Genomic DNA, 26,594 nt, shown 5'->3' on the forward strand with positions numbered 1-26,594 from the left:
AGGTAAAGTACCTAGCACAGTGTGGAGTAGACAGCGACAAAGTGTGAGCTCCTATTCCTCCCCATCTAGCTCTCTTTGTGATCTCCAGCACCCTCAACTAGACTGTAATGTGATGGAGGCCTGGGACCAAACTGCTGCCACCATTTTAGCTCCTACAGAACCTAAAACAAGGCCTTGAAAAAAATTAGTTGCTCAGTTAATGCTCTCATATTGCATTTTCACATTATTAGTTCTAGTAATGGATACAGACTAAGAAAATGTCCCAATCATCCTTCATACTCCACAATTTTTAGGCATCTTGTTAGGTTATCTGTAGGCGACCACAAAAGACACATTTGAGATCATATATTTGCTCTTTTTGTAAAATCTTTTTAAATACGTAACTTTGCTAATAATTGTCATCCCAATAAATTTTAATTAAAAAAAAAGAGAAAAGAAAAAAAATTTTGTCAAATAATAAAGAAAATCTTAAAGTACCAAACGACTTACAATGAAACTCAACAGTTGCCAAACCCCACCCCTTTCTCAACCCCAGGCCCAGTCCCCCAGTACAACCCCTTTTAAGAGTTTGTGTTTTTACTTCTTTTGGATACGTTGTGTATGTAATTCTGCTGTTTCTTGATCAATTTTACATATTATTGTTTTCAGCTATGCTACAAGACAATGTAACTTATATTACTGTTGCTTTCCCTTGCCCTCCACCCACCCATCAAATCTCTATTCTTAGTTATTCTACTATATTGCCTCAGTTTAGTAACTTTAAATAAATTACTTAAAATTCAATTTCTTGTTCAATCAAATATAGACAGTTCTTATATTTGCAAATTAATACAAAGTGATATAAAATGCAGATTTTGACACTGCACTGACCTGGATTTGAATTCTATTTGTATATGACCCTGAGTCATTAAATAAGCTTCATTTTTCTCATTTATAAAATGAAAAGAAAATTTTTGTGGCTCTATTAAAAATTACAGACAATCATTTACATATACGTAAATAACTTGGCTCACGGTGTTAGATCATCATGACCCACTAAAAATTTTATGTGACATATTCCTTCTCTGCACAATGAGGGCTAATTCCAGGTCTAGGGCCTAGACTAAATCAAAACAATTCAGTAAAAAACATCCTGTAATTTGTACCTGGAATAGTTAGTCCATATTTAAACAGAAGGAAAGTGTGACAAATCAAATTTTACCTTCCCCATGAAACACAAAAGATGGAGGACTCTGTAAAGTAGGCTTAAGGGGACAAATAGTATTTTCCATGATTTCTGCATAGTAAACAATGCTAAAACTGAGCTTCTGTCTATATTCTATTTATCTTCTGCAAATAAAAATCGGTAGATCCTGTCCTGAGAGGTATATTTAATGTCAATCCCCCAAAGCAGCATTTTTTTACAGAATAGGAAACAGTGATATTTCAAAACTTGATATAAATATCTAAAATAAATCCTCACATGTAATATTTTTAGACTTAATGCGTTGGAAAGACACCATTTTTGAAATTGGATGTTTGTTTTCAATTCCCACTATGGAATTCAGTGTGTTTCTATGACAGTGTTAAGATGGAAAACAGTAGTAAGAAGGGAGGGAGGTACATTCTGTCTTCTTTACAGACTTTCCCTCCATCAGCCAGTGTCCAGGATAAATCTGTTAAGAAAAATGAAACTAAATTCCATTCTTCTGGAGGATCTGAAATTGAAAACCCTAGATTTACAGGTGGGATATTCCCCTAGTTTTGGAAAAACTTTCCATCTCTCTTTCTTAACTTCATTTATAGAGCTCACCAAAATCTATTTAGGGTTCCATACGCTAAAAAGACATCACAATAGAGGTTGCTTCATAAATGCTATTGTAAGAAGACACGCCAATCACATTTTTTTATATTAGCGTTGTGTAACAATAAACGTAGTGATATGGCATGATCATTCTTCTATAGAAGAAAGCTCAGCTTTGTAAGAGTAGGAATAACTAGACGGGTTCACCCACACCAGACACTACAAAAGCTAAAGATCTTCCAAATTAACACTGAGTAGTTTTATAGGCCCAATTCTGGACTGGGCCCTGACTGGACAATCACATTTGGCTAATAGCGGGCAGATGTTCCTCAGGTCTACAATGGAAATAATAATTCCACTGCTTCAACAAAATTGCTTCCATATTTCCCAGGATTGGCAAGATAGTCATCTCCTGAATTATACTGCATCCCTGCACTTAGAGTTCCAAGGAGAGCCTGGCGGTCTGCGCTGCAAAGCTCCAAATGGCAGGAAGTATTTGTATGTCATCTAAGCAGTGCTCTGTGGGGGTCTTCCAATCTCCCCACCACGCTGAGCTCTTTTGCTATGATAACAGGGACTCTTGCAGAGGAAAGGATGAGAGAAACTCAGGAGGAGTTACAGAATAGAAACCATGAGACTTTCAGCAACACTAAAATGTTTACTCTCTTAACTTGCATGATAAATCTGGGTGTACAGAAGGGCTTGGGCTGGATGGATTGAAGGAGTGTGCTTAGAAGACAACAAGCCTCATGAGAGCTTGTGTATCAGCCTCTAACCTCACTCAGGGAATTAAGCATAACAGAAGTTACTATTAACTGACTACCATTGTTAAGGGCTTAGGCTAGGCTTAGGTCTTAGGCCACTAGTTACCGTCGTATGATCTTTTATTACTATTATCAGTACTAGTAGTTTCAGGTGTATAAAACAACACAGTGATTTGACATTTATATACTTCACAAAGTTATAACCCCAATAAGTCTATTATTACCCATCTGACACTGTACACAATTATCATATTATTGACTATATTCCCTATGCTGTACTTTGTATCCTCATGAGCATTTTTTGTTATTGTTGATATTCAATATTATTTTATATTAGTTTCAGGTGTACCGTATATTGGTTAGTCATTTATATAATTTATGAAGTGTTCTCCCTGATAAATCTAGTACCCATCTGACACTATATGTAGTTTTTACAATATTACTGGCTATATTCCCCACACTGTACTTTACATCCCCATTACTATTTTGTATATAGTTGTATGATCTTAAGAGAAATAGTTACATAAATCTCTCCAAGCTCCTTAAACATAAAATTATTTCAAAGAACCTCAGGCAGGAGATACATAAATCTCTCCAAGCTCCTTAAACATAAAATTATTTCAAAGAACCTCAGGCAGGAGATGCAGTTTTAAATTCCACAAAACACTTCCCAGAAATGAATCATTTGGTTTTCTTTGGGGCTGCCTTTCCTATGGCTTTCCTTCACACTTTGTATGTTTGAATAGCTGTGAAAACATTCTTCAGAAAAGTGTCTCTAAATGCATCATATAGGTTAAAATACCGGGGGTGCCAAAAGAATGTATACACATGACTGGTAGTCAGCTGTTATCGGTATATAGTATTACAATTTTAATACAGTTTTTTCCTTTCTTAAAATGTGTATACATTTTTTGGCACTCTCTGCATCCTCTGTATATGCAAATGTCCCTCAGCAAAGGGAAAAGATAATGCAAAGGGATAATGCAAATGATACTATCAAAGGGAAGAATCTGTATGTATTTTTAGACAACACAATTTTGTTACTTAGTAAATGATAGCAAGGAGCACTGATACCAATGTCCACATTTGCCAAGGCTCAAAATAGCTTGTTTTCCTAAGCACCCCCTATGTGAAGTGATGTGAGTTACTAAACTCACATCACACTTCCAAAAAAAAACAAACCACTTAAGAGGAAGTGATTCAAATGAAGGATGAGTAGTGTTATTTCTAAAGCACAGTACTAACTATTCTGAAAGACATCACAATGACCTTCAACGCAATGAGAAATAAAACAGAAGTCCTAGGAGCTCTTATCGTTTTCTTCCATATAATTTCAAAGCCATGTGGAAGATCTTATCTTCCAGCCATACCAAAAATCCATTCCACAAATAGGAAAACAAATACGTCATTTCATCTATGCTTCAGATCTCCTCAAGAAGAGCAGCAAGCTTGCTTAGGCTCAATCAAGAAGATTCAGCCACAATTCTCAAAAACGAAATGTCTGTTTCCAGATAAAGTGATGAGAAAACACCAAAATTTCTCACTCGACTAATTCTTATCTTCAAGAAAAATAAAATTGACACAGTGGAAAAAAATAAAAAACACCGTAAGAAATTAAAGACATAGGTTTTAGTTAGGGTCTATCAATCACTGATTGTTTACTTTGGGGCAAGGAATTTTATTTCCTGAGCCACAGCACAATACAGGTAATTCCATTTCCAGGTTTCTGTGAGAACTAAATGTGATGTAGGAGAAATATTTGTGAAAGCCCTTTGGAAATAATGGAGGATCATCCAATGTAAGGGGGTGGTACCGTGATTCTTACTGTTGTAAAGATTAGCCCTACATTTACTTTCTCCTTATTTTTTTTCTCTCTAAAGAATGAGTTGAATCTTGCTTCTCCCCTTGGCAGAACTAGAGACAAGTCAGCTAAGAGGTACATCTTCCTTGGCTGCCTTTCATTTGTAAATCTCTCTCTATCCCTACAGCCTCTGGTACTGCTGTTTCAGGGCTGAACCAGAACAGGAAAGGCACTTGCTGAGTTCAGTGTGTTCCCTAATTTGAGACCAGACCTTAACAGGAGGGCTAGAAAGCAATCTTTGAAACTCATGGAAACAGAAATGAGTTTCATAATGTTGGAGCTGGATAAAGAGAGGATGAAAAAACAAAGGTCTAATGCAAAGTAGAATAAAAAAAGGTGCCATGAAGTGGAGCATCCCTCATACAGAAAGAAATAATAACACATTAAGGTGACTTTGTATGTTGTCAATGGAACCCTAATGGCCCCTTCTTCAGTATGGTCTTCTTATGCTAAGGTTTAAACTATTACAGAGCTTTTAATTTAAATTTTCCAAAGCTTTGTTTACTAACTTGCTAGAAAGTTTACTAACTTGCTATCAAGTTGTTTAAAGATGGTAACTTAGCACAATGAATGAGAATCGAACCACCCAAGTTGGAATTTTGCCTCCGCCACTTACTGACTGCCATGTTCCTGGACAAGCTACTTAACCTTTTCTGTGCCTTAGTTTCCCCAACATAAAATAAGGGTAACAGCATGGGGCTATTATGGGAATTAAATAAGATAATGAATACAAATAGCTTGATGGTACTGAGGTTGGAAATATGGTCGAGTGCTTAATAATTGTAGCTATAATTTTATTATTGTCACATATTTAATTCCTCTGTATACAGACAGCACTACAGTTATTCTAGGTCACTGATTTTGCTCCATTACCTTTTAATATTTTAAAATTACCTGTCCATCTCTCCACCATACCAACGTGTCCCAGCATTTAAACACCACATCTATCTAAGTGAAAAATAATCATGCATAAAGGGGGAAAGAGCTGCTTAGGTTTTAAAAGGGAGATAAAAGAAGGTTAAAATTACTTGGGAAAATAATCAAACACATCAGCAAATCATCACTTTGCAAATTCTAAAAGAGAATAAAGGACATATTCTGTGACTAATGACGTTTCTCTAGCACTATATGATGGGCCTAACAGATAAAGGAAGAACAAGAGAAGAAACAGTTTAGATTTCAGAAGGCTTCTAATTCTATTTTACATGGCACAGTCAATTAAAGTGGGATGACTTGATCTATACCCTTTAAGCTTTACAGTTTCAAATTCAAAAAATTACAATCAATGCTTCAGTTTACTGTGATCTTGACCCTTAAATTATAGTCCTAAGCCCGGTGCCGCTTAATACTTTTATTATTGGCCTCTAAAAGGGAATGGAAAATAATATTCATTAATTATGAGTGGATAAAAGATAAGGTCAAAATGAAATTGATCTACAAGAGAAACATCTAAAACAATCAGAAGGAAAGAGAAACCATGCACATACACGGTGCAGGGGAGCAGCTCCTACGTCAGTACCACATCGTGAAACACCGTCTTACCAGTATCCGGCAGCAGTTAACTGGGAAACGGTCTAATGGTGACAGTGACAGCAAGAAATGATTCAGAAGATATGTATTTTCAGGCTTTTGTACTTTTCTGAATTTTGTCTGTGATGATGGTGACAACAAAACTGATCACTACTTATTACTGAGCACCTACTATGTGCCAAAAAATCATATTGAGCATTTTACATGAATGAATTTATTTAATAGTCATAACAATGCTTGTATAGGGTTGCCAGATATAACACATAAAAATACAGGGTGCCCAGTTAAATTTGAATGTCAAGTAAGTAAGTAGTAATTTGTTATTCTAAGTGTGCTCCTTGCAATATTTGGTACATACTTATACCAAAAAGTACTCATTCTGAAATGTAACTGTGAGTTCTGTATTTCATCTGGCAACTCTAACACCATGAGACAGGTATTAATACCCTCATTTAGCTGATGAGGAAACTGAGATTCAGAGAAATTAAGTCATTTGGTCAATTCTATACAGGTGTCAGGTAACATACTAGTATCTGGGTTTAAAATACCTAATAACAAAGCTTGCATTCATTACCAGCATAATGCACTGTCTCTATTATTATGTTCTTTCCTATACCTGGATGGCCAACCTTCCCATCCTCCTGCTGATATACTGGATGACCTTCAAAATCAGATTTGTAAACCATATGCTTTTTGAGTTGTTCTTAAAGTTTCCCCAGTAAGAATGTTCCCATAACTTTATTTGTATTTAGCTTGGTGCAAAAGTAATTGCTGTTTTTGCAATTGTTTGTAACCTTTTAAACCACAATTACTTTTGCACCAACCTTTCCAGCCCTTAAGACAGTTTAACTTTCATTATAGCAGGTTAAGTACAGATTCCTGCAGTGGGCATTCTTCCATGCATATTTATTTCCCTGTTCTGATATCACTTCTATTTCCTTTTGGGGAACTATCTTTCCCTTACTGTGTGCAGCCTGGGTGGAAGGAGAAATCAAGGGGTACTATCATCCTATTATAAAAACTAAAGGAGAGATCTCCTTCTGCCCCATCCTCTCTCGTCATCCTCTACCCAATCAATAGAAAGTTGCATGGCCAGTAGGACTTTTCTCCCAGGTCTTCAAAACTTGAGCCAAATAACACAACCAACCCCACCCCGCCCCCCAAAAAAGTAAAAATTCATTTATTCAGGATAGTGAAACATTTTTTTCCAAGGCTGAATCTCCAGGCTTTCCTACTATATCGTTCCAATTTAACTTCCTTCTTTGTTTGGATTAAATGATTGGTTTCATTTATTTACAACCAAAGAACATCGACTGATCACCTCTTTGGACATGACTGTGAGCTCGCTAAGGTTCGCGTGTAATACAGTTCTACACCATTCCAGCCCCAAAGAGGAATCTTTCAAATAAGCAACTGTTAGCACATAGTAGACACTCAGAAATGATTGTAAACTCAAAGAGAAATACATGAAACCAAATTTTTCAAGGCTGATGGCACAGAAGACCTACACGACTCTCTTGCTCTTTCTTTTCATACTTAACAACCAGTGAGTGGGCTTTTAGAAAGCGCTTTGGGAATTGGGGTTATTAACTCTGTAAAAAGTAGATGGATGACTTAATAGGCCTCAATATGACTAAAATGTCCATGCTGCTTCTAAGGTCTATGACTCACTACAAATAAGGAACTCACTTTGAGAGCTCTTTCTATAATCTCTCAACAGAGCTATGATGCATTAGTATAAGTACACTAAAAATAAAGGGATGAAGTTGAAGTCACATCTATCTTGGTAAATGAGTATTAAATATGTATTTTTTTTTTAAAAAAAGCTTTCTAGTCATAATCTGTTTAACATAATTTTACTTAATTATAATTTTGTGTTAAATAACTGGCTTTATATTTTCACCCGAAAGCCAATGTAAATAGGGTTCAAGAATCTACGACAAAATTATGGATAGATAAATGCGGCAATGTGCTTTTAAGATAAGAGCAATGACTAAATTTTACCACGCTGATGTTACACTATTGGGAAATACTTCAGTAACATTTCTTTAAATTGTATTATATTAATATCAGTATAAGATGTCGATTAAAGGCTGACTCTACTCTGCCTGGGTCATATGTAACCCTGGGTCATACGCAATTCTGGGTACTGTATTTTCAAAGAAGCAGTCACAAAATAAGACTCTTTGTAAGAGCAGAGTGGGTAGGATGGTAAAGAATCTGAAAACCATGTCACTGAAGGAAGCACTAAAGAAACTAGGAAATGCTTCAGTTGACAAATAGCTCAAGATGAGTTTTTGAACAACTAAAAGATCATCATTTGAAAGAAGGATTCGATTTACTCTGTGTAACTTCAGAATGCAAACCTATATCCAATGGATGGAATAGATTCAACAAACAACAAATAATCATTTAGTAAGAATTTACACTAAATAATGCATGGGGTCAGGGGAGATGAAGGATACAAAGATAGATTAAATACAGTTGCTGCCTTCCAGGAGAATTATAAATTCTAAAAAGAGGTGGACTTTAATAAGTCTTCCAAGTTCTGTGAAAGTACTACAAAGTGGAAGATCAATTCTGACCAGTGGAATCTAGAAAGGCTTTGGGGAAAAAGTGGAATTTGGGGTAAATTTTGAGGAATGAGATGAGCTAGAGGTTTATGGGGGAGGGCATTCCAAAAAGAGGGAGGAGCTTGAGCACTGACAGAAAAATGGATGAGCAAAAGCCTACCTGAGAAATACTGAAGAGCTATGGATGATTCTAGTAGAATAGGTTATGGAGTATAAAAGGAGATAAGCCAGGACAAAAAGGGAAAGGTAAATTGTACAGGGCTCATAAGGCTGCACTTTCTTCCGGATAATCATAAGATTTTTAAGCAGAAGAGGGGTAATATTAATCATCTTCTTTGGAGGAGAACTTTGAGGTGGTCTGGAAAAATAATCAAAGAGAGCCACTGAAGGCAATCCCGGAACCTCCAGAACTGTCTTGCCATCATTAGTCCTTTCTCATTGCTCCCTTCTTCTTCTTGCTCTAATAAAAGCCTGGTTCTTCCTAGAGGTCACTCTTTCCCTGTGGCTCTTTCATATGTGACAGTTTTTCTCCTACAGCCCTGATCCAACAGCCCCAACAGATCTGGAGAAGGAGAAGGTATCTTCCTTGAGTTGTTTGTTTCATTATTGAGATACAACTGATATAGAGCAGTATATTAGGTTCAGGTATACAACATCATGATTTGACATTCGTACATGTTAAGAAATGATCACCACAATAAATCTAGTTAGCATCTGTCACTACACAGTTACCATTTTTGTTCTTGTGATGAGAACGTATAAGACTTCCTTGAGTCTTAATTTTTTATTCCCTTTTCCCTAAACACGCCCAGCCTCACAGCTCATCTTGTTATACTGTATCACCTTCTATCCTTGATCACTGAATTCTCCTGCTGCCCCCAGGTCATGCTCCCTCATTTCTTGATGAGGTTAACTGCTGGCTTATTATCACTCATCCAAACACTATTCAATTCTTGATAATTACAATAACTATGTGGATGACCCTTCCCAAACCCTGGCTGGCTTCTCAGTCCCTCAAAATTCTTTCCTCCAATGATCCTGCCCTTCCGCCTATTACAGTCCCTCATTTTATACCCTACTATAGACTGGTTTATTACTAATAACAGCTTCTCCTCCCTCCATAGTAGCAGTGCCATGAATTCCACTCTCTCAGAACAACCTCTTATCTTTCCAGTTCTTCCTCCCATTACCCCACCTCCACACCCTTTCAACCCATGTGGGACGGCCAACCAACTGATCAACTTTCCACTGTTCCTCACCCCCTTAATGGCTTCACTCCCTTTTCAGCAAGCTTAAATCACATAAACAATTGTTATAATCATTCTTTTGCATGCATCTTTGACTCCCTCTCTCTTTTCCTAATTGATTGGCAAATTCACAACCCTGAGTAAATCTAACTCCTCATCTATTCTATGTCTTCACTCACGTGGTTAAACATGGTTAAAGAAAAACACACAACCATGGTGATTAGTCCTACTTTAATTTCAAGACCATAAATCTATGTGGCTCTTTAATGTGGCTGGCAATGCCATTCCCCTAACCAGCATATCATCATACCATAGCTCTTTCTCTCTCTCCCACTTTCTCTACCCCTCTCTGGCTCTATTCTCATTCTCAGTGATGTCCTTCCTTCCCCATTACAGATAAAACTGAAACAATGGGAAAAGAAATTCGTAGATCCTCATCACACTGCCACCATCCACATATTCTCCCTCTCCACCTGTTATCACGGATAAAGTATTCATGATTTCATTGTGCACAGCTCTCAGCTCTCTCACTGACAGCCACGTCGTGAATTCTCCCCTCTCTCGAACATCATGAATTATCTGCTGGAGATTTGCTATTTTGAAAAGAAACTCTTTCTTGACCTTACTTCTCCTCCAGCAGCTCCCCTATTTCACTATCCTTTGAGGCAAAACTGCTCAAAAAAGTCATCTGTATTCACAGTATCCAATTCATATCTTTCCATTCTCAGATCTACTTCAGTCAGGGTTTCATCCCTACCACTTCACCAAAACTGTTCTTATCAAAATCATCATTGATCTTCACTTTACTAAAATCAGTGGCCAACTCTTAGACCTTGACTGACTTGATTTTCAGTGACATTTAACCTAGATAACCACTCCTTTCTTCTTGATAAACTTTCTTTACATTACTTTCAAGACATGTAATTTCCGGTTTCTTTTCAACCTGCTCAGCATTCTTTCTTGGTCTTCTTTGCTGCTGGTTCATGTTCTCTTTTACCTTTACTATTGGAGTGTCCCAGATTTCAGCTCTTAATCCTCTCCCTTTCTCTATCTTTACTTCTTCTTTTTGTCATCTCTTTTCACCTCACTGCTTTAAACACCACTTATATGTCAACAACAATTAATTTTGTATCTCCTTCCGAGACCAATCTCTCAAACTCCAGACATGTTTATCCCACCATCCACATGATCTTGCCAGTTCTCAATATTATCATGTTCACAGTCAGACTTCTGATCTTGGCCCCACGTCTGCCTTAAAACCCACCAAATCTGGTTCCCCTGCAGCCTTCTCCATGTCAGCTGATATCAATCCAATTTACTCAAACCAAAAACCTTACAGTCATCCTTATCTCTCCTTTCTCACTTACACCACATCCAACCCTTTGAAAAAACCTTGGTCTAGCTTTAAAATACTTCCAGAATCCAAATTGTCACCACCACTCTGCACACGTCCTCATCCCCTAATCAGAGTTACCATCATCTCTCGACTGGATTGTTACGGTGGCCTTCTATTTGACTTTTCTCCTTTCACCCTATCTATCTGTAGTCTATTCTCAAACAATAGCCAAAGTGACTCTGTTAAAATATAAGTTAGATCATGGAACAGTTCAGCTCAAAACCCTGTAAGTGCTCCCACTTCACACAGGATTCAAAGTCCTTACAATGGCCCATAAGACCCTGCCCCATCTGATCCCACTGATATTCCCCTCATTCCAGGCTCAGGGCCACTGTGTTGTTCCTCAAACTTCCAGACTCATCCCTATCCTAGGGCCTGTCTTCTGGCCATCCCTTTGCTGGAATGAACTTGCCCATGTACATGGCATTCTCGGCTCCTTCTAGCCTTTGAACACATATCTCCTCCACAGTGTGGCCTACCCTGACCATCTCACTTAAAATTGCAACAGACAATCCAACCACCAGATTCCCCTACTTTTTCTTTTACCCATAATACTTACCTCTTCTTAAACACTATATAACACTATATAACTTAAACACCATCGACTCATTATGTTTATGTGTTTGTCTTCTCCCCCAGCTAGTATGTGAACTCTCTGAGGGCAGGAACCTTTGTCTATTTCCTTAATTGATGTATCCCAAGTATTTGAAGAATGCCTGGCAACCTAATACACACTCAATAAATACCGGGGGTGCCAAAAAAATGTGTACAAGTGGACACTTTGGTCACCATTGCTCAAGCAGGAGTTCGTCATAATCAGAAGTGTCTGGACACTGATGGTAACCACTTTGAGCAACGCTTCTAATTGCAGAAGTCAAACGTGACTTGTATTCATCTTTTTTTATCGATATATATTGAATACTACAATTTTAATAGTTTTTTCTTTTCTTAAAATGTGTATACATTTTTTTGGCACCCTCTGTATATGTTGATAGAAAACTATTAGAAAGCTATTTGAATTTGTCCGTGAAACCCCAATAAAGCTGGAAAGAATTTTTTGAAAGAAAGCTATTGTAGTAGTCTGAAAAACTGCTAATGAAAGTTCAGTTTAGTCCCACTCTATGAATATTTACTGGAGATACAAATATGAATGATCTAGAATTCCTGTCCTTGATAACTTTATGGTGGAGAGATGGACAGATAATTTTAAACTATAGAAAGATTAACAGAGTAAAACCAGTGCATCCTAGAAACAGCAACATGAGCAAAGGTTGGAAGCCATGAAACAGCACCATGTGTATGGACAGCTGAAAGCAAGTCAATCTGATTAACTGTCTGATTAGTCCAATTAACGGTCTAGTTGATGTGCTAGACTGCAGTCCCCAGTTACTCAATGAACACTAATCTAGGAATTGCTATGAAAGGCTCTTATGGATATGATTCAAGTCCATAATCAGTCAAAATCAAGGAAGATTATCCTTGATCATCTGGGCAGGACTGAGTCAATCAGTTAAAAGGCCTTACAAGCAAAGTAGTGGCCTCCCTGAAGATGAAGAATTTCCACCTGCAGAGAGCAGCCTCAGCTGTGTCCAAGAGTTCCAGACTGCCCATCCTGATGGCCTGCTCTATGGATTTCAGACGTGCCTGGACAGGCTTCACAATCATGGAAGCCAAGTCCCTGGAATAAAGCTCTAACATATATCTTCTACTGGTTCTGCTTTCCTGGTTGAACCCTGACTGGGGGTTCAAATAGAGTATAAAGTTTAAGGCAGAAAACAGCAAATAACGAAGGTTAAGGAAGAGTACGGGTAAATCTTGAAGGACATTTCTTCTGCTAAGAGGTTTGAACTTGACCCTATAACCAGCTGGACAAGCATGGTGAATGACATGATCAGAGTGAAGATGAATGCTTCTGGATTTAGTGTAAAGGAAACAGTTGGACAGGAGGCAAGAAGAAGAGAGAGATGCTAGAGATGGGAAACCAGGCAAGTTACATGTGAAAGAAGTAAGAGTGGAACCAAGAATGAAGACTGTCGCAGAAGCCAGGGAACATTGTTTTGGGAAGAAATGGCGGTCCACCCTGGTCTGGTGCATCAGAAACGTTGTGACACAAGGAGGTCACTAAGGTCCTCAAAAACAGCTGTGATGGAGTGGAGGAGCTAGAAACCAGGATGTGTTAGGTTGAAAAGTGGCTGGAAACGGAGAGAGAAGAGGAAACAAGAGGAGGTAATTCTTTGAGATGTTTGCCTTGGATGGGGGTTGGGGTGGTGGCAGAGAAGAGCAAAGGATCAAGTATAAAACGAAGATGATGAGAATGGGAGAAGCTCAAGCGTTTTTCATAGTAGGGGATGGGGAAGAGATGAGAATGAAGGGACGCATTCTCCTGAGTAAGGCTCAAGAGGGGAGGATGGCCAAGGCCAAAGCTGAAGCCTTGTTCAAGGACATGAGAAAGACTATCATCTTCTAAACACTGAAGGAAAGGGGGGAAGGATAGGCGCAAACAGAGACACATTTAGAGATGGAGGGCAAGGAATCTGCAGTAATGTATGTCCCATGGCCCTGGGCTTTCTCAGGGAGGTTAGGAAATAAGGTTATCAACTGAGAAAGAGGATGGTGTGACAAGGTTCGAAATAGAGGCTTGGCTTTAGTTAGAGCTGGGTGGCCACCTGCCAGGACATTACACAGAGGAACCAATCATTTAGTTATACTAAATGATTTCTGAATTCCCGCAAAGTTCAATGTTTCTGTGATTCAGATGGACAGAAAAGTTGTCTTGTTCACTGATGTCTCCTTGGCACCCAAAATAATACCTGGGATATAGCAGGCACTCAATAAATGTGTTGAATAAATGAATGAATGCCTAAATGAACTTCTCATCCAAACCAACAAATAGAACCTTTTAGTTGGGAATTATCTGCTTTGATATAGATGCATTTTAACATGTGTCATATGTTAAAATGCTTCCCAGAGCCTCGAAACTCAATATAACTTCAGTCTTCTCCCCTAATCTTAGGTGAATGCAGACAAGTCATACCAGGTATCTTAGGCTTCAAAGTGGGCATTTCTGGCTTGACTTTTTCCCCGGGCTACCCTAGAACAAATTATCATAAAAATGGCCAAATCTCTCTTTGGTTATATTATACAATAAGCTTTTTTTTTGAATTGAGCGAGTTTATTTACTCGGATTTTCATTTATTTAGATTCTACCATTGTAGGTACAATGCAGCCTGAAACTTTTCCGTTACATCAAGCTTTCTCTTCTCTTATTGGTCTCGGTTACGTTTTCCACTGATTGAAGTGAAGAGAGGAGAAAAAAAACCCAACAAGACTCTTACAAAGTAAGCATAACTGGGAGAATGGCATAATGAGATAATAAAAATATAACCAATGCAGGCTGTGTTAGTGTTGAACTTGCCCCAGTGCATTACCTGGATGGAAGGCTTTGGTTCCAAAAGAGCTTGCCTCCATCTTTATTGACCTTCTACCTGATGGGAGTGAGGAATGCCTGACCACAGGCAGGCGACGACGTGACCCTGGGCGGCTTGCCACACTTCGCCGTTGATGGATTTGCAAACGCTTTTCAGCCCCATGAATAGATAAACTTAAACCTGGAATGAGAAAGAGCATCATTATATTGGAAAAATCAGTCCAGGAAGGCTAAAATGTCAGATTACTTTCTGGCTTGAATTCCACAAAGTACAAGCAAATATATTTCAAATTTTAAGGTATGCTAGTGAGGATACCAACTGAATTGTGATACCAACTGATTTGCACATCACATTATTTTCTTGAACATTGTTTTATTCAAGTCGACATCCTCAGTCATCATGACATGAGCTTTATGAACAAGGATCCAATGGAATCAAATATTAAAATTCTTTCCCAAATCTTGGAAAAATACATACATATATGGCATGCTATTGTCAGAAGCAATGAGGATTGGGAAGGGTTGCTGGGGTATGTAGAGTTTCAATAAAAATCAAGGAACTTTCTCCACGGGATTCATGTAGAGGCCAGAGTTGAGACTGAACTCGGATTTACACATCGGATAACCTTAGAATTGTGTACCTTTTTAGAGCTATTTTCTGGGAAATTTTAAAACATGTCAAAAGCAAAAAGAATACTTCTGAACCCTATGTACCCACCACCCAGCTTCAATAAATATCTAGATTTTTCCATAAAGCTGGGGAAAAAAAGATTTTTCCCGTCTTGTTTTATCTGTCCCTTTGTTATTGGTTTGTTTTTCACGTGCTAGAGTAGTTTAAAGCAAACCCCAGATATCATGGCAATCTCATCAAAAACCATACTGATTGTATCAATTTCATCGATTAAATCAATGTGGGTCACACCTACTGATATATATGAAATACATTAAATTCTAAGTTCAAAAGACATTTTTTTTTACAAAAACACTGATCAACATTGGAAGTTGCTAAAATATCAATTCATTGCTCAGAAAATTGATAAATAACAGGGAAAAAATCAAGCATTTGTCCTGCCTTTCCTTTATTCACCACATTTCAAGCTAATCAAATAGCTGATAAGAGAAAGTTTTTCACTACAGAAGAAGTCCAGCTAAGAAATTACTGATGGAAAAGAGAATTAGAATATCATTTTAGAATCCTCAATAAAATATATGAAAAGTGATATTATTTGTCCAAAGAAGCACTGCGAGGACAGAGCTGAAATTCTAACTTGAGGGTGACTGTCTCCAGGTCTGTTCTTTAAAAAAACCAAGGAAAAATGTTGGCCTTACTTAATGCAGACCAGCCCAGGGGAATCAATCGGTCAGGAATCAGGCTATGTGATAGGGAAAGCTAAATGTCATCACAGAATTTTTTATTAAGAGAAAAATATTTTGAAATGTGAAGGTAGAAATTTAGAGTTACAAGTTACTTTAGTGGTTAGCTAATTAATCTGGTGCCTTACGCAGATGAGGAAACTGAGCCTGGCAGGGTTTGCATATTTACGACTGGTTTACACATTACCAATACCGGAAGGCTACAGTGAGAAGTTTACTAAAAACCCAGACATGAGGAAGGAAAAAACAAAAGCCTGCTCGAAGGTAAACTGTAAATCAGCAATCATCGGTCATGTCAAAAGTGTAAAGAGTTAACTTAAATTTCCCCAAGGAGGGAGAAAGGATATGACCTGGACCAATTTGTAAATTCTAACAAATTTTAAGAAAGGATAACTTGAATTACAGTGAGGTTTGGTCAGTCAAGGAAGCATAAAAACAAACAAACAAAACGAGTATAATGGAGATACACATGGGCAATGACCATCCAGGCAATAGCCTCAAAGTACAAGAGTTCCAAATGCACGGTCAGATAGTCCCAACACACAATTTTACTCTCCGTTATCCACTTAACTGCCCTCACTCTGACAGTGCTCATCAGACAACCTGTGAATTAGGCCTTGGCTTCCAGTGCAAGGAAGGAGTGGTCCCGTCTACGTGGCAGCCTGGGTGTTCAGTGTGGACTAATAAGCTGATGTCCCTGGTTTCACACATCTACCTTCTCATGAATTGCTTAATATGAGTCTGCCCCTGATCTGGTTTCTAAGTCTACATACTATGAGCCTGAGCCTTGGTCCTGTGAATTTCACCCGGGGAAGGTCTGTCATGCTGGGTTGACCATTGGGAGACAGCCTGGCAGCCTTCCCTTGGCAATGCATGCCCTGCTCTGATACTCAGGTGCCTGGGAAAGTGTGTGCCCTGGACTCCTGGTGTCTATGGGCAGGACTGGCATCACAGCACCAACCTGGCATTCTTCCACTCCTCCCCTGTGTGCTCCCCACTACCCCTGTGTGCTCCACAGTTCCATAGAGGTGAAAAGTGAACATCTGCAGAACCATAAAAATTCTAGAAAAAGACAGATTTTCGGGTGACACGTGAAAGGGATGGGACAAGTGTTTTAAGTCAACATCAGACAGTACCTGCAGTCTCAGTCTGAGAATGTGAGATAGATGGCTCTCCCCAAAACACTGCTTCCTGTCCCTTTCGCAGAGAGTCATTAAGCTGAAGGGACCAGGACTGTGACTCAGTGTGGCACTTTTGTTTTTGTTTTTTTTTTTTTTTTTTTTTATTAATTAATTTATTTATTAGTTTCAGGTGTACAAAACAAGGTAATACTTAGACGTTCATCATTTATATCCCTCATACTGTGAACCCCCCTCCCCCCATCCACTATCCCTCCGACCTCACACTGAACCATCACATTATATATATAAAATTATAGTTGGCATTCATTAATGTTTAGCTTCTGATGTACAATGCCATGATCAGGTATCCACAGTATCCCTGAGGTGGTCTCCCAAATAGGACGCATGTCCATCGGATACCCAACAAAATCTTTACAACATTATAGAATACCTTCCCCAAATTAATTTTCAAAAGAAAAACCCTGAGGCCATCTTGTGGTTACCAGCTGCTTCCAAATCCCTTCACCTTTCCCCTTATCCCCAACCCCCTCCCACACACCCATCTAACCACTCTCGGTTTTTTCTCTGCGTCCCCAAAACTGACTCTGATTAGTTCATTCACATAGTCTTTTCTTTAGATTCCATATATAAGTGAGATCATATGGTACTTGTCTTTCTCTTTCTGACTTATTTCACTTAACATAATGTTCTCTAGATCCATCCATGTTGCTGCAAATGATAAGATTTCTTTCTTCTTTATGGCTGCGTAATACTCCATTGTATAAATGTACCACAGCTTCTTAATCCAGTCATCTACCGATGGGCATTTTGGTTGTTTCCATATCTTGGCTATTGTGTAAAGTGCTGCAATAAACATAGGAGTGCATACAGATTTTTGAATTGGAGTTTTGGATTTCTCCGGGTAGATGCCTAGGAGTGGAATTACTGGATCATAGGGTAGTTCCATTTTCAGATTCCTGAGATACCTCCATACTGTTTTCCATAGTGGCTGCACTAATCTGCAGTCTCAGTGTGGCACTTTTGGATCTTATGTAACTCCCCTCAAAGAAGCACCAAAGGACAGAAATGAGAATAAAAATTACACAGTGCGTATAAATGGCATAGGTGCTTGAAATTGTTGAATCCCATGTCTTAAAACATATGATAATGGAGATCATGGGGAAAGTGTTAAAAATAAAGAAGAATTCATGAGTATTACCAGAAGATAGATGAGGAAGTTGAGGGGAATATATGACAGGGGAATTTGGGAGGAACCCCTAATACCTGAGCAAATCCATTCAGGTCCTCCAAGAATTAAAAGTTCTCAGAGGTACAGATAAAGGACCTGGCCCACCAGAGCTCTCTGCATACCGTGGCCATGTCCATGGAGGAGAGAGATGTATAAACAAATCGTACACAAGACAGAAAATACTCCCGATAATACTCCAGATATAACTCCAGATATATGAAAAGGTTAACGGTTATAAAAGATGCAGCAATCATATCTTCAGAAATGAACTATCAGCCAATAAATTGCATCATATCATTTGTTCTTAATTATTTTAGAAAAAAATGTGGACACTAGTTATCTCCCAAATGTCAGGCACTGTGTTGAGATATCAATTGGCATCACATTAATGCCTCAGCACAACCCAAAAAGAGAGAACTGGTAATTACATTTTACAAATAGGAACCCAAAGGCTCAAGAGGGGAAGTTACTGGTCCAAGGTCACACAACAACTAATGAACTGGCATCTTAACCCTGCTCTTTTCCACTAAGCAATGTAGCCCAATGAATTAAATAGCAGAACGTAGGCTAATTGTTTTAAGTCTGTAGTAGTTCTGAATAATTTAACAAAGTAGGGCTGGAAGGTCTATAATCTATCAAGGTGAGGTTGGAAGGTAGAGCATGCTGGCACTCCTTTGACCCAACACTTACAGAGCTGTCATTTCCAGTACCCCCCACCTTTTCCATCCAGGCTGAACTGTGCTCCAGGTTCCTGACCAGCTATCACACTCCTCAGTCACTAAGAACGGCACCCTCCCTTGAGGCCCTTCCAGTGCCTCGGTCTCACTGTCAACACTCCAGTCTCTATCCTGCAGTTCGCCCTTGTCATGCAATGCCCTGCTTCTGTCATTCACCTACCAGCACATGGATGTCCCACTTCTCCAACTAGCTCAAGGGTCTCCAAGGAGGAGGATCATATTGTATACTTCTCTGATTCCTTCCTGGGCTCTGAACAAAGTACATTCTGTACAAAGATGTGGGATGACAGTCCCCCACTCAGCCCCTAAACGTGGCATCTACACGGTGCAAAGACTCCTTGGGCATAGGCAGGGTACAGAGTCAAGGGCCAGCCAAGGAAATGACAATGAGCATTTAGTGCTTCCTGTTTCATTATACCTTCGCCATCTTTCCTAGACTCCTTGAGGCCTGACGTGGCTGCCTCCCTCAGCTTCAGCAGGCAGCTCGCTCTCCAACTGAGCTGAGAAGATGGAGTCCAGGTGATGTAAATTTTCCAATCCATCTTACCCCAAAATATCTTTTAAAAAAATACTTTTTTTTTCCTCTGGAAATGTGTCATCTCTCTTATTTGATAAAAGGTCCAAAGTCAGACCTTGAGAAACACATATCCTTAGGGATGAGAGCAAAGTGTGGTGTGTGGTTAAAATGTGGATGCTGGAGTCAGAGTTTCTGTGTTCAAATTTTGGCTATTCCATTTACTATCTATTTTACGTAGTGCATGCTACTTAATCTTTTTGTGCCTCAGTCGCCTCACCTGTAAAATGAAGATAACCACAGTTTATACTTCATAGAGTTGTTGTGAGAATGAATGAATACTCTAAAGGTCTTACGGCAGTGCCTGGAATACAGCAGTTGCTTGGGTGACAAGTTAGTTGTCATCATTACCTTCTATCACAGCAATGATTTCCCCTCACTCTTCATTCTCACACTTCTTAAGCCATAGCATTTACCACCATTACTTATGCTCATCTGCTTTAAAACTCTTTGCTTCTCTCGTTCCCAGTGACGGGGTATTTGTTTCCTAGGGCTGCTGTGAAAAATTACCACACTCTGGTGGCCCGAAACAACAGAAATGTATTATCTCACAGTTTGGGGGCCAGAAGTCTGAAATCAAGTATCAGGAGGGCTGTGCTTCTTCCAGAAGCGCTGGGGGTGGAATCTGTTCCTTGCCTCTTTCAGCTTCACATGGTGCTGGCATTCCTTAGTGTCCTTTGCCTTGTAACCACATCACTCCAATCTCTTTCTCCATAGTCATATCATCTCCTCCTCTGTGTTGGTATCACATCTCCCTTTGTCTCTCTTATAAACACACTTACGATGGCATTTTAGGGCCCACATCGATAATACAGGATAACCTCTTCATTGCAAAATCCTTGACATAATCCTATCTGCAAACTCTTTCCAAATAAGGTTGCATTATGGGTTCTGGGGATTATTAGGACATGCACATATATTTGGGAGCCACTGTCAGCCTACTGTAGTTGGCAAGGTCTTTTCCCAAGGTTTTGACTTTGGCCTTCCATTCTCTGCATCATCTCCCCATGTCTCCTTTGTGTGGTCAACTCCCAAAGTCACTTCTGCTTTTCTCTGCCTCCTAAATTTCAAGCCCACCTTTCCTACTTGGTCTGAGTTTTCTCCTGAGAAATTCAATGAGCCCACAGAAACACAATAAATGTGTAACATTCTGACAACAGAAAACAAAGTTCAGATTTCTTTTAAGCTCCTCATATATGATCTTTATTTCTCAGAAATTCTATCTAAAATATAAGTATCTTTTTCAACAAGATGAAATAGTGCCATTTGCGATAACATGGATGGATCTTGAGATTATTATGCTAAGATGAAATAAATCAGACAGAAAAAGTCGAGAACCATATGATTCCACTGATACGTGGCACATAAAACTGAATACAACAAAAGAACAAGACAAACAAATGAAGAAACAAAAACTCATAAACACAGACAATAGTTTAGTGGTTACCAGAGGGTAAGCGGGGAGGAGGGTGGTAGAAGAGGGTAAAAGGGATCAAATATATGGTGATGGAAAGAGAATTGACTCTGGGTGGTGAACACACAATGTGATATATAGATGATGTAATACAGAATTGCACACGTGAAATCTATGTAACTTTACTAACAATTGTCACCCCAATAAACTTTAATTTTAAAATAAAATAAATCCGTCAGTTCTCTTTCTCTCTGACTCAGATCCAAGGTGCACGAGTTTCGGCTGCATCACCCAGTAGATGTGCGCCTGTGTAAAAGTGATTTGCTTTCATTTAAATGTCATTCCTGTGATTCCGCAGAGCTGTCTGCCACGGAAACGTGTAGTTCTGTCAATGTTTTACAACTTGCAGCAACAACGTCTACGTGTTGCCTCGCTCTCCTTGTCAATTCCTAGATAAATAACTTCTCAAACCACTGAAAAACTATGTTTTGAATGTCACCAACATTAGCAACAAATGAGACTCACCTACTCCTCATTAAGAAAAAAAGTCATCTGTGGAATGGGCTATTTATTTCTAGTTATCTCTTTTTCTCAACTTGAGCTCCACAGTGGAGAACAAATCCAGCACTTCTTCCCAGAGCACTTGAGAGAATGGAGGTGAGAAATTCTCCGAGCTACTCAGGCCTGGATTTGTTCCCCCCCAAACCTTTCTGGAGCTTTTCTAATATCCTCTCTTATTTGGCTCCAAAAAACATTTTACAAAATATTTACAAAAGTATACTGATACCCTCCCATATCCGGAACGAAAAGACTCAAACACACAGGAGTGCACATACCAAAGAGTGTGCCCCACTTGTCATTAGCTTAGGTGTATTCATTAACTTTGGTAGATTCCCATAACCAGGGCAGAATTTGTGCCACCTCAGTCCAGTGAGCTCAGGTGGACAACAGAGCAAAACAGATTCTGAGGAGCTTCGAGTCGCAGGAATGGTGGTAACCAAGCAAGGTTGCACTGCAGGGAGCAGCCACAGAAGCTGAGATGAAATCCACAGAGGACCGCAGTGGAGGCCTGAAGCTAGGACACTGCTTAGTCCCCGCAGGCCTGATGAGAGGATTTGCTACAACCCAACCTTCCTCCACCACACCAGGTCCTTGGATGCGTCATGCCTCCTTCTATTTGGTCTTCCTGCATTGTGACAGGCTATGTGATGGATTGGCATCGGGGAGTTACACAAATCCGACAACACTAACACATCAAAACCAGGAAGAACTTCCTGCCAAGTAGCTGTTATTTGTAATTTTGTGACAGTTGTCAGTCTAAAGCCACCTTGACATTCAAGCATTTTGAAAAGAGACCAAAAATGCTAAAAAACTAGATATATTACTCATATTTAACTTTTGGCTCAATGCCTATATGGAGAATTTACAGAATCAAAGGATAAGAGCCTCTAAGAATGTTTAACCAGCATGACTTGAATTCAAATAAAGTGCTGGAGATAAATGATCAGGGTTTCTCCTTCAAATCCACCTCTAGATTCTTTATAGCTTTTTTGTAACTTCTTTCTCTCCTGCGACTGGGGCAGATTTAGAGTCTCCTTTTTAAACCCTGCTAGAATTATTCTAGAAGGATTTCACTTCAGGAAACCAAAGTAACAGAGTGGATCATTGGCTCCAGTTTTTCATATCTTCCCTTCACCATGTGACCCATCAGTATTTCCCAGTAAAGAGGGAAAATATATTCCCTGCTCCAGAGATTTTGGACTTGGTCATCACGACTTGTTTTGGCCAAGGAGATGTTAGTGGACATGATGAAAGCAGAGACGTGCAATGTGCTTGCATGCTTGGCTTGGTCTCTAAGGTTTCCATCATCACTATGAAAAGCACATGTCCCAAGTAGCCACGAGACCAAAATGAGACCCAAAGGACAGACGCAAACCTGACCTGCAGCCCTGAGCCGCGCCCCACATGCCCCAGCCAAGATCAATCAAACACCAATTGCCCAAAAGACCCCAGACCAAAAATACAAATGTCTCAGGATGTGACCCACTGAGATTTGGGGGATCCACTGAGATCTGGGGGACCCAGCAGAGAACTGACAAACACAGCCCCAGTAAGAATCTTCAAGGCAGAATGAAATAGTACCAGTGGTTGCAGTTTGGTTGCTAAGGGGTGAATTCACAAATCAAACACCCTTCTTCTTGCCTGAAATGTTCTCCTTCAGAACCCCAATTCAACACATTCTTCTAGAATCATCTCCTTTATTACCCATCTGAAAAAAAATCCTATTATCCCCAACCTCCTACCCAGCCACCCACCCTCATTACCCTAAACTGACATGTCCCTTTCCTGTACTCAGTTAGCACCTGGTACATACCTATATCAAAGCATAGCCACCTGCACTGTAATTGTGTGCATATCTGTCCCCTGAACTAGGGACTGAGACTGTCTTATTTAATGTCCATCATAATGCATGGCTCATGGTTGGCACTAATATACGTACTTCTAGAAAAGAACAGAGGGAGAGAGGGGTATGTATGGAACACAGCAGAGAATGGGACATCATTTGAACTTCTCTTACCCTCTCAAACTCTACTCCTCTGTTATACTGATTGTGACTGGAGAATGTTTAGTCACAGGGAGAAGAGCAGAGACCTGTGAAGCAGGTAGGCTTCAGCAGACATAGTAAAACAAGACAGCCTTAAACAGCTTAGCTATTTCCCCTTCCCCACTCACACCAGCCCATCAGTTAACACCCTCATGGGTGAAAAATTACCCATGCGAGACTATTTTTCCTTCACAAAGAATGACCTAAGAGACTAAAAAAATGATGCCGTTCATTATTGGTGAGGATATGATGACACCGGCTCTCAGACATCGCTACCTCACCACTGGCAATTAGGCGATTTGAAAGAACGTAAAAGTTCATGCCCAGATAATATATTTCTCCCTATAGATATTTAATGCATTTCAAATTGCAACTAAATGTGATTCCTTACTACTTAAAAACAGGATTATACCCTCAGACCCATAATTCCATTTCTAGGAAGCTATGCCAAGGAAATTATCAGACATACTAAGAATTATGTACAAAGATGTCCCACTTAAGAATTTTTGTAACTTAGGGAAGCAATAGAAAGATGGCTTTCCTGCTAAATGGATACCGGTACACATTATGGCTTTATCTTGTAAGAGCTGTGGGACTTTTGGTGAATTACGGTTGACTTATGAGCTATGCCTCAATTTTCTTCCTTTGTAAAACGGGGAATTTAAATTAATACCTTAAAGATTTGTGAGAAGGGCCAAAAGAGTGTTGTATGTTCGCAGAGTATGGTGTCTGACATATGATAAGCACTCAATAAATGGCACTTAGTATCATAATTTAATTATTAATACTGGCATTATAACTATAATCATTATTATCAATAGTGATATTCAAAACTAGAAAAACACCTGTTTATAGGGAAATAGTTAAATAAATTATGGTCCACTCATATGTTAGAATGCTATACAGCAAAGATGTTGGTGAAAATGGATTTTAAGATAGGAAAATGCTCACATTCATTCATTCTTCCTTTTTCCTTACTGACTTGCCTCTGTCATTTGAAAACTGATTTATGAGGATATAGAACCATTGAGTGTTAATGGTGAAAGGGATGGATTTCCATGGGGTTTTATGTCCCCACCTTGGGACGCCTTTTCCTTTGTAAAGAGGAAGGTTGGAGATGGTCTCCATGCTAGTGATGGTTTGTTGGCCCCCATAACGTCATGTCCATTCTCTACCCTCTGTGCCCTGGAGAGCTGACTCCTACAGACTGTATCACCCGGGCTCCCTCACAGGCTTCCCGAAGGCCTCAGCCAATGGGAGGCACCAGCAAGGGCTGGAGAGTGGGAAGAGAGGTTGGGTTATTTCTTCCCTGCTTCCTTCCTGCCTCAGCACTTCTGAGGGTCCTCTACACAGTCTACTCCTGGTGGGTAGCTCTTTTGTCATGGCTCCCTCTCGAGCTGCGTTCTATTTTTACCCTTGTCTCTTCAGACATATTAAAGACTCCCCACTGTTGCTAGTCATTGGGTGATTCAACATGTCTTATTAATTTCCTTAACCTATCCACTCCTTTGTAACATAACAGGTCCTTTTATTAAACTCTGCTCATTTACTGGAATTATGTTTCTACCTGACCCTTGGTTATCAGACTTTTGGAAATCCAGCTCTTTCAACTTCCATAGTTAATGGTTCTACATCATTGCAAATCAACATTATTGAAAACTCTCTTGGAAGGCTCCCAGAAACTTCAGGTTTGCTATCTTATACCTTTGTTCCCCAAGACTTTTTCACTTTGTGTCATTTTGGGTCATCTGTTTTTCTTCACTACTCTGAAGACTAATCCAGCTTTACTTCATCCTGTGATATTTAATTTACCCTAAATCTTTACATTCTCACTCAGAGAAACAGAGAGAACAGCTCTGGATTTCTTGTAACCTCAGAAAAGCTTAGGTGTTTTCCTTGTGTTCTGTGGACTTAGGCACAATATGCTGCCACCACCCCCATCCAAACACACACAGATAGATATAAACTTATCATAGATAACAGAATAGTGTCCTAGGTGATATTGAAGGATGTAAAGAAGATGGAAGTAGGCAATTACAAGTATTTGGTTTAAAATTAATACCTTGGAAAAGATTGCTTTTTGAGATCTTCAATTGTTTATTGATTGCTTCATTTAACAAACATTTGTTAAGAGCTTTCTCTGCGCTCAGCAGTGAGGATTGAGAGATTAGAGGACAGAGTCCTTGTACTAATGGGGCTCACAGTCTGAAAGGAGGCATTCCCCCAGCACTAACAGAGCAGAGAGCAATGGCATCTGATGCAATCTGAAAGAGGACATCAATACTTCCCGGGTTGAAAAAAAAAATCAAGGTCATTTGGTCTCTCCTTAAGAAGCCAGTGAGGCATCTCTGGTTTTCTTAAAACAAATTTAACTGTTTGGCCTCTTCATAAAAGAGCAGCACGGTCAATTGTTATCATATCCCAGGTACATACAGTTGTGGATAGGTAACACAAATAACTAAGGAGAAACTAGATATCTACCTCCTATGGGGAAACCTACACATTGTGAAAAAGTATACACTGCAATCCTAAATTCCAGTGGAACCACTTATTAAATGGTCTCACCAAATGAGCAAAAGTAATTCTAACAGAAGGGAGATGTGAAAGGTCCACAAGGGCGGTACCGTACAGATTATGCAGCTTCAGGAAGAGAAAGGGGTCCGTATACCTCTCCTGTAACGGGCGAGATAGTAAATAATTTTGGCTTTATGGGCCATATGATCTGTTACAAATACTCAGCTCTGCTCCTGTAGACCAAAAGCAGCCATGGACAATGTGTAAAAGAGTGTGGCTGAGGGCCAATAAAACTTGACTTATAAAACCGGACAGTGGGCCAGGTTTGGTGCGTGGGCTGTGGGTTCTGAGCCCTGACTTAGAGAGCATGGGAAAGGCTACCAGGAAAGACTTCACAAAGACGGCATCGCTGTCCCTAAGCCTGG

General features: G+C 39.4%; 1 protein-coding gene across 1 annotated transcript in view; it reads right to left on the reverse strand.

Annotated features, from left to right (window-relative positions):
* The window catches only part of ANO4 (anoctamin 4), a 300,178-nt gene that overhangs the window by 186,529 nt on the left and 87,055 nt on the right, over window positions 1–26,594 (reverse strand). Inside the window, exon 2 of the mRNA XM_081061537.1 lies at window positions 14,583–14,762. Within this exon, the coding sequence (XP_080917663.1) occupies window positions 14,583–14,622 (40 nt within the window). The 5' untranslated portion in view covers window positions 14,623–14,762. The remainder of the gene's footprint in view (window positions 1–14,582; window positions 14,763–26,594) is intronic.

This window comes from Rhinolophus hipposideros (genome assembly GCF_964194185.1).
Source record: "Rhinolophus hipposideros genome assembly, chromosome: 9".
Classification (NCBI taxonomy): Eukaryota; Metazoa; Chordata; class Mammalia; order Chiroptera; family Rhinolophidae; genus Rhinolophus; species Rhinolophus hipposideros.